This window comes from Helianthus annuus, chromosome 13, assembly GCF_002127325.2.
Source record: "Helianthus annuus cultivar XRQ/B chromosome 13, HanXRQr2.0-SUNRISE, whole genome shotgun sequence".
In the NCBI taxonomy this organism is placed as follows: domain Eukaryota; kingdom Viridiplantae; phylum Streptophyta; class Magnoliopsida; order Asterales; family Asteraceae; genus Helianthus; species Helianthus annuus.
Window position 1 is genome coordinate 16156966 of NC_035445.2, and position 9887 is coordinate 16166852.

Sequence of the window (9887 nt, forward strand, 5' to 3'; positions counted from 1 at the left end):
CATTTCATACTTTGAACTCTAAGTGGAGGATTTCCTGCTTTGGGAACCACCTACCTGAGTTCTCTTAGTCTAATTTTTCAGCCATAGAGCATTGTGAGTGTTCTTTCATGGCTTAGTTATTATTTTCAGCCATTTAGAGCTAAAAATCAAATGGTTTGACCAACAGTTTGACTTTCGGTGTTGACCATCAATTGGTCAAGTCAAAGTTCAATTGAACTTTGCAACGTGATTGTAATCATGATGGTTATAATCCTTAGCAATTATACCTACTGATTACCACGTTGACTAGGCGTAGTGACGAGTCAAAGTTTCGGTCAACAATGCGTATTTACACGCATTTTGCGATGGAACTACTTTTAGGTATCAAAACACTTTGTTTTGATACCAAATCAGTTTTCTAGGTTAGTTAAAGATGTTTTAACATGTTTAACTCGTCACTACTAGTTAAATCAGTTTTTAGGGTCGTAAGTTAAGCGGTCTCGACAACCGCTTAGACTTTCGAACCTGACCCGTTTGGTCGATCATTAGGATCCGACCAAACTTATTTAGTGATCATAGTTACATAGGGAATAACCTACTGAGGTTATACCTTATGATCACTTAGGTTGGTTAGTTATCCATTAAGTCGTTTATATGCCCATAGAAAATGACCAAAATGCTCCTTTTGAGCATAAATCCATATTTTGCGTATGTGAACAAGCTTTTGACATCTAAACTAATATGTTAACATTTTTAAACATAATTGGGCAGGTAAGACTTGACATAGGACATAGATAACCATCCGACCTTAGATTTACGCAAACGACGCGTTATAGTAGCTTAAACTACCGTAAGGGGTAAAAAGCTCAAGACGCAAGATGTTATGAGTATGTGGACCTCTTCGGGGAATGCTAACTATAATCTTCTATGTTGTTCTATATGTACATCGGGCCCGGATTCTCATGAGCACCTCTTTTTCGAATGCTCATTTGGGATGCAAATATGGAATGGAGTGAAAGTCTTAGCGGGTATGGAAGAGGTGGGTAATAAGTGGGATAGTATATACGAGTATTTGGTGCGTTTTGGCAGCTCTAAAAGCGCGAGGAATGTTATTGGAAAGCTAGTGGTGGGAGCAACAGCTTACTTTGTATGGCAAGAACGGAACATGCGTCTGTTTTCAACAAAGAAGAGGAGTGCTTCGAGAATAGTAGAGATTATTTTGGCAACAGTAAGGATGAAACTTCACACTATGCGGTTTAAAAGAACGGTTCAAGTGGAGAGAATCTTACAAGATTGGAGCTTGCCGCGAGGGCTTCTGTTTGAAGATGATGATTGTGGCTAATAATTCATACCTTGGTAGATTGACCGAGTGTCTCTGTTTGAGCTAGTTGTTTGCTGTTTTGCGTTGTTGCTTGTAAACTCTAGGATGGCATGTCATGCTAGAGAATTGGGGATTATTATTTTCCTCACTTGTTTTATTTGGTTGATGATATAAAATTTTACCGGGGTAACCCTTTACCCAAAAAAAAAAAAACTACCGTAAGGGGTCGAAAGGGGTCAAAAGCACTTAGGTAAACTTTCAAATCAGAATGTTAGGTCTATTAAATCGTGCCATAAGAGTTCCAATACTCATTTGGTTTATAGAACCTCATTCTATCCTATCTCCCGATTTAGGATCCGATTATTAACGTAGTTACCTATATTAGGTGCCGTTTGATTCCGTGTTCCTTGAAGCTTTATTTGGTCTTTATTTCAAGTCTAATAAGCAATCCCAAGTGAGTACATAAGTCCCCTCTTTTACCGCTTTCAAATATTTTGGGGTGATACACATGTACATACTTGTTACTTTCATGCTTTCATTGCTTTTATGACACAAACATGTTATGTTTACTCAGCATATGGATGTCACACCCCGAAAACGTCGCAGCGGAATATAATAGTGGAGACGGAAGTTGGTGCCCATTTATATCTTGATGATCAATGCATTAAATTGTTGGACATATTATCTTATTTGGAACCTAAGTTTTAAACATTACGTTTTAAAACATGACACAACCACGACATAGTTAAGTTGTTTTGATCCTCATGGGTCTTATTACATTCGTCCCAGAAAGTTTTAAAAGTTATTCCAACATTATTAAGTAACAAAACATGCATCAACAACCACAAGATACGCCATAATTCCCGAAGCCGAACTCAAGTACCTGTAGAACACGTTTAAAATCAAGTGTCAACACAAAGGAAGGTGAGTTCACATATTCAAATCAAAACAATTTGATCCCAAAGGAAACTTTCTGATTATGTGTTTATTTTAAAAAATCCATATAATTTTTAGAAAGTCCATTTACTTCCTTAATAAAATCCATGGGTCATCCGTCGTAAGTTCAAAAACCCGACATTAAGGCATTTTCCCAAGTTTTGTATATTAAATTCATAGCGTCAACGTTCAGACTCGTATGTTAGCTATACAATACGAACTATATATTTACCATGCAGGGATAATCAATGCTAGACAATAACAGATTCTAAATTCGTCGTTTGACTTGACACGGGGCGACCGGTAACGACAGGGTTGTCAACCCGATATATCTTGTGACACCTGTGTCACTTCAACCATCATACGAATACCAAACCAATGAAATATTTTTTTCATACTTGGGATTTGTATAAATATGTGTATCATTTGCACATATTAATTCTTGTTCGATTTCGAGCTCTAAATCGCTTACTGGAAGGTTATACGCAATTTGATGCGTAAATATAACCAGTTTAATGCAACAAACACTCCGGAATAGTGACATAGGCTTAACATACCTCAAATGACCTTTACATAACTTAGAAATAAGTTTAGAAAGGTTTGGTGTGTTGAAATCAAGTTTATTCGCTTACAGGGACTAATCTCGACAAACTACGAAAGTATGCCGATTCATACTGTAACGAACATTTCGTAACTTGATCATAAGTTAAATATGCCCTAAATATCCTTTACATAGCTTAGAAATAGGCTTTGAGGTGTTTGGTGTGCAAAAATAAACTTTCTTGATCAATAGGGACTAAAAGCGTCAAAAAGTGCATAAGTTTGCATTTTCGTGCATATCTTACGTTCTGAATACATCCGGACATCCAAAAATTTATGTAATCATTAAAATATTATGTTTTAGTGATTGGCATGATAAAATTCCATTCGTCGCGTGATATGGATCGTTTTTCGCGTCCGTTCGTGTTTCGTCGTAATTAACCAAATAACGTGATCGTACGACCAAACGAACCGACATCCGACATATTTTTGAGCATGTTTCATGTCCCCTATACTTAGGCATCATTGTAGAGCCTTGAAAATGGCTTAACAGGCCTTAAATGGGTCAAAATGAGGCTTATATGCATGCAGGGACCAAAACTACAATTAATGAAACTGTTTTGCTAAACTGGGATCTCAGGCGGCCCGCGTAAGCTTCCCTTGACTCTTACGCGGCCCGCGTAAAAGTGTCAGACCTGCAAAAACCATTTACCAGCTGGTTACAGCCTGTTCCAGTTGTTTGTGAGTGTTGCAAATGGTTTTCTAAGCAATCTATGGGTCATTTAAAGTGCCCATGGTATTCCAAAACCATGGGTGCACATGTACGGTTGAGATCGAATCACGTTTTACAAGGAACGATCTTAACGGTTGTGCTAAAACTATAAATACTCTTACCCCTCATTTGAATTCTGCACATTTGATCTGATTTGGCTTTCTAAGTTGAAGTATTCACTTCATACCTGAGAGTAATCGGATCAAAACTTCCGTTCTTGGACCTGTTGTAAGTATTCTTTCGTTCTTTTACGTTTTAGCGTAAAAGTCAAAGTTTGTTTGACTTTCTACATTGACCAGTCAATGGTCAACACGAAGTTCGTTTGAACTTCATAACGTGAGCGTAATCACGATGGTTATAGTCCCTTGTGACTATGCCTACTGATTACCACGTTATTTAGGCGTAGTGACGAGTCGTATTTTCAGCCAAAATGCGTATTCTTGCGTATTTTGTAACCAAACTACTTTTAGGTATCAAAACCGTTTGTTTTGATACCAAACCTGTTTTTTTTCGGTGGCCGTGTTCTCTCTCTCCTTTAGGCGATTTTGTTCATCTTTTTCTTGATTTTCCCTTGTTTTTTCTTGTGATCTTATGTATAACAGTCTGTGATTGGATCTTGTTCTTCCAAGAATCCATAACGAACTCGTTAGCATTAGGGATCAATTAAGAATTAGGGTTTTCTTTCGTTTTCTTCTCACAATCGCCGCCCTAGTAATATATTCTGATACCCTAATCTATTAATCTGGTTGCCATTGATTGCGGTTAACTGAGTTTAATTTAGCTAGATTGATGACACTAGTTTAATCGATCAAGGGTTGAGGTTTTGTTCTAGGGTTTAAAGGATTACGGGTTCTTTTTTCTTGAGTTTGCATATTCTTGTTCTTTGGAATAGTTTTCACATTGTCGGCTGATTAGGGTTTTCGTTTTGTGAAGCTTCTCTCTTCTCAATTTCGGGTTCTGATTCTTTGTGATTGTTTCCTTATTGTTGGCCGATTAGGGTTTATTGGTTAGTTTGTGCTATTGTCGGCTGGTTAGGGTTTTTCTTGTGCATGCATGGAGGGTGAAAGTGGCGGGGTGAAACCTTTGAATCAACATTCTCCTGGGATAGATGATAACACACCTCCGGTTCGTGGGATTGGTTTGCGAGTTACAAATATTGAGGGTAATCCGATGATGCTGAGACGTGGTATGTTCTCTACTAGTAATGTGTCGGTCATAGATGGGTTGTTTGAAATTTCAAAACCTGTGGAATTGGATGGTACGTGGGGTTATGGAGGAGGGTATTCGGCTGCTAACATGGATAGCCAAGCTAACCCCAGCTCGAGCAACGTGGTCAATGATGCTTCCATATTTTCGTATGCTGACAAAGTTAAAGTGCAGAACCCGCTGAAAAGGGAGGTTAATTTCCGTAAGCTGGATGCTACAGAGACGGTTCAGGATGCTGATGTGCTTATTCCTCGTGAGGTAATCAAAAAGGTCCATGACAAATTTGAAAATGTTTTATATGGATATTTCTTGGGCAATCGGCTTCCGTTTCCTGTTGTGGAATACTATGCAAAAAATGTTTGGTCTAAACATGGGTTTGCCAAGATTATGATGAATTCTGACGGATTCTTCTTTTTCAAGTTTGACTCTAAGGAGGGGATGATGAAAGTGCTTGAAGGAGGGCCATGGTTAATTAGAAAGGTTCCTCTTTTCTTGAATGTTTGGTCGCCTTCGGTCAACCTCAGAAAGGAGTGTATTAAGTCGGTTCCGGTTTGGGTGAAACTCCATAATGTTCCTATTGCTATTTACACGGATGATGGGCTGAGTTTATTAGCGTCTAAGTTGGGTACTCCTAAACGGTTGGATGGCTATACGGCTGATATGTGTGTCGATAACTGGGCGAGAAGTAGTTTTGCCCGTGCTTTAATTGAAATTAGTGCGGATAATGATTTAAAAGACTATATTACGGTTGCAATTCCCAAACTTGATGAGGATGGTTATATTACTGAAAAGGTGAAGGTTGAATATGAATGGAAACCTCAGAGATGCTCGGTTTGCTGTGTCTTTGGTCATAGTGATCAATCTTGTCCTAAGAATGTTGTTCCAAAAGCTAAACAGGTTGTCATTGATGATGAGGGTTTCATTACGGATGAGAGGAAAACGGCCAGAAAAGGGGTTATGCAAAAGAAACAGAGGGCCAAATTTGTGTATAAGCCGAAAATAGGAAGCTCGGGTGCTAGCACGTCGGGTACGAAGAATGATAAGCCGGATTCTAATGTGAATGCCAATGTGGCAACCAAAAACTCTTTTGAAGTTTTGTCTAAGTCAGACGGGGATGCGGATATCCCTCTTGTTAATGCGAATTCTACGGGGCCAAAGGTGGTTGTTCCTAATAGACCGAGTGAGGGTTATGTGGAAGAGATTGTAGAGGTGGTGCCTACGGAAATGTCGAAATTTATGAGTAATACTTCTCTTGGAAGCAATGCTGAGGGGGCAAGCACTCCCGGGGTTACGGGTTTAAATGGATAGTCTAGCTGCTTGGAATATTAGGGGCTTGAACCAACCCCTTAAACAAGCTGAGGTTCGGGTTCTTATTGCTGAAAACAAGTTAAGTATTTGTGCAGTGTTAGAATCGCATATCCATATTAACAAGTTATCTGATATTTGTAACAAAGTCTTTAGGAGCTGGAGTTGGACATCTAATGGGGGGTTATGTTCTAGAGGTACTAGAATAATTCTTGGGTGGAATGCAAATGTGGTGGATATCATGGTTATCTCGCAAACGGACCAGGTGATGCATACCCAAATTCTGATAAAAGCTGATAATAGAGTTTTTTTCTGCTCTTTTGTTTATGCTGAAAACAAGTACCATGATCGTCAAGCCCTTTGGGAGGATTTATGCAATTTTAATGCTTTAGCTCGTGAGAAGCCATGGATGGTCATTGGGGATTTTAATGTTGCTCTCAATATGGAAGATTGTTTATCCGGACCTTCTAACCATTCTATTGGCATGAGGGAGTTCTATGAGTGTGTTAAGGAGACTGAATTACTTGACATTCCGAGCCATGGCATCCACTATACGTGGAACCAAAAGCCTAGAGAGGGTATTGGAGTCATGAAGAAGTTGGATCGTGTTATGGGAAATCTTAAGTTCCTGGATTTGTTTCCGAATGGTTATGCGCTTTTTAAGCCGCCTCGAATATCGGATCATTCCCCTTGCATCTTCAAGTTTTCATCGGCGGCACGCTCTAGACCGAAACCGTTCAAATTTCCAAATTTCATTGTTTCTAAAGCTGAGTTTAGGCAGGCTGTTTTGTGTGAATGGGCTAAGGATGTTCATGGTCATTCCATGTTTGTGGTAGTAAAGAAGATGAGGAACTTGAAACCTTTCTTTCGCAAAATCCTTTATCGGCAAGGTAACTTGCATGAAAGGGTTGCTGAATTGCGGCTTAAACTTGACCATGTTCAACATCAAGTGGATGCAAATCCACTGGATATGTTGCTTCGGGACGAGCATGCCAAATGTCTTCGTGATTTTCAAACGGCTGCGTATGATGAGGAGTGCTTCCTTAAGCAGAAAGCCAAGGTTGAGTGGTTGTGTGCGGGGGATGCAAACACGAGGTTTTTTCATAAGTGTGTGCAAAGTAGGAATTCTAGAAATAAAATTTCGAGTATTCTGGATGCGCATGGGAACCGGTTCGAGGGCGATCAAGTTCCAACAGCATTTCTTAATCATTATACGAATTTTTTGGGCATGGATGACCAGGTTGAGGATTTTGATCTTGGGGATTTATTTGTTAACACTCTGAATGATTTTTCTGCTAATCATATGGTTCGTTCGGTGACTCGTGATGAGGTTAAAAAAGCTATGTTTGGAATTGGTGAAAATAAGGCCCCAGGTCCGGATGGGTACACCTCGGCTTTCTTTAAACATTCCTGGGATGTGGTGGGTGATCAAGTTACGAACGCAGTTCTGGATTTTTTTGAAAATGGCCAAATGTTGAAGCAAATCAATCACACTATTATCGCTTTAGTTCCTAAAAAGGAATCCCCTAACACGGTGCTTGATTATAGGCCGATTTCCTGTTGTAATGTCCTCTTTAAATGCATAAGCAAGATTATTACGGATAGAATTAAGGGAAGCTTGGATGGCTTAGTCAGCATTAATCAATCAGCTTTTATCCCTGGTCATAAAATAACCGATAATATTCTTCTAACGCAGGAGCTTATGCATAATTACCATCTTGATAGAGGCCCGGCTAGATGTGCCTTGAAGATTGATATCCAAAAGGCTTATGATACTGTCAACTGGTCTTTTCTTGAAGCTGTCTTGGAGGGTTTTGGGTTTCACCGGAAAATGGTCATGTGGATTATGAAATGTGTGTCTACAGTGTCCTATTCTTTGAGCATCAATGGGGAGCTGCATGGGTATTTTAGTGGTAAGAGAGGTCTTAGACAGGGTGACCCATTGTCTCCATACTTATTCACCTTGGTCATGGAAGTCCTATCTCTCCTTCTTCAGCGTGTGTCGATGGTTGGCTCAGGTTTTAAATTTCATGCGCATTGTGCCAAACAAAAGATTGTTAATGTGTCTTTTGCCGATGATTTATTTATTTTTGCTCATGCTGATTGTCTCTCGGTTAAGCTGATAAGGGATGCTCTCCATAGGTTTACGATGATATCGGGTTTGGTTCCAAGTGCTCCAAAAAGTACTACTTCTTTTGCAATGTTCCTCCCCATACAAAGGATCAGATTTTGAGGTTAATGCCATTTCAGGAGGTTCCCTCCCTGTACGTTATCTTGGAGTGCCACTTGTCTCTTCTAGACTTGCTTACAGTGACTGTAAAATTCTGGTTGAAAGGGTTCAAAGGAGGATTGATAATTGGGTGTCTAAGTCGTTATCTTTTGCGGGTAGGCTCCAGTTGATTAATTCGGTCATATCCGCTATGTATTCTTATTGGGCCTCAGTGTTCATGCTTCCGATCAGAATTGTTAAGGATCTTGAAAAATGTATGCGTCGGTTTTTATGGAATGGTGGGGTTCAGGGTCCGGTTCGTTCGAAAGTGGCTTGGAAGGATATATGCTTGCCAAAGTCGGAAGGAGGTTTGGGTATTCGGAGTGTCATGGAGGTTAATAAATCGCTGATTTCTAGCCATGTTTGGAGTATCATCAATAATCGGCGCTCTTTGTGGGTTTCATGGATTCATTCTTACAAGCTTAAAGGCTCTAGTTTTTGGGAGGTTAAATGCTCAGCTAGTCCGAGTTGGGGTTGGAGAAAGATCCTTGCGCTTCGAAATCAGATTCGTCCCTATGTTTGGAAATCTATTCAAAGTGGTCGTCAAACAAACGCATGGAATGATAACTGGAATTCTTGTAGCCCGCTCCGTTCCTTTATATCGCCTAGGCATATTGCAAATGCAGGTTTCAACCTGAGCACGACGGTTGCGGAATTAATCGATGCTAATGGTCATTGGAAATGGCCAGCGGCTTGGTATGATCTTTTCCCGGTGCTAATAAATATTCCAACTCCCACTTTAGTGGAGGATGTGGCTGATCGATCTTGCTGGAAGGATTATGAGGGTAATCTACAACAATTTCACTCTTCTCAAGCTTGGAACTCTTTTCGGTTGAGAAATGATAAAGTTGCTTGGGTTGATGCGGTGTGGTTTAGCCAGTGTATCCCTAGACACTCGTTTCATGTTTGGCTAGTTATTAATAACAAGCTAAAGACACAGGATAGGATGTCCATCGGGGAAGCGGGTAGTGCCACTAATCTTATTCTCATGTGTTGTCCGCTATGTTCTTATGATCGTGATTCTAGGGATCATCTCTTCTTTCAGTGTCCTTATGCCTCTAAGGTTTGGGAAACAGTTAGAGAATGGGTTGATATGGGGAACGTCAATAACACATGGGATTCAGTTATGTGCTGGTTGGAGAACAGTGCTAGCTCGAGACAACTTGGCGGAATTGTGTGTAAGATTCTGTTAGGGGCTGCTACCTATTTCATATGGCAAGAAAGAAATAATCGGCTATTTTCGAGACTTCAGCGGTCCCCGGCTATTCTGTCGCAAGTCATTATTAATACTGTTAGGTTGAAGATAATGGGATTCAGGATTGCGAAGCACTCGGACCACACGAAGATCCTTGACCGATGGCAGATTTCGAAGAAGGATATAATGGCTGACCCGGGCTAAGGAGGATCTAGATTGTTTTTTGGTTTTAATGTTTAGTTTGTGGTAGTGTTTGGTCGGGTTGTTGTCTTGGTTGTGTTTGTTTTTTCTTTCTGGTCTTGGTTGTTTGATTCTCTAGTCGGGGTATGCCTTGGCTAGTAGTGTGTGTCTAGTCCTGGACACT

General features: G+C 40.1%; 1 protein-coding gene across 1 annotated transcript; it reads left to right on the forward strand.

The window, feature by feature from the left end:
* Nucleotides 1-868: 868 nt before the first annotated feature.
* Nucleotides 869-1321, forward strand: LOC110900571. Its single transcript, XM_022147454.1, has one exon. The coding sequence runs from the start codon at nt 869-871 to the stop codon at nt 1319-1321; it is 453 nt and encodes a 150-aa protein (XP_022003146.1).
* Nucleotides 1322-9887: the final 8566 nt, after the last annotated feature.

What these genes read in the sequence shown, in the direction of transcription:
- LOC110900571 (XM_022147454.1), top strand. Translation starts at nt 869, where the DNA reads ATGTGGACCTCTTCGGGGAATGCTAACTATAATCTTCTATGTTGTTCT.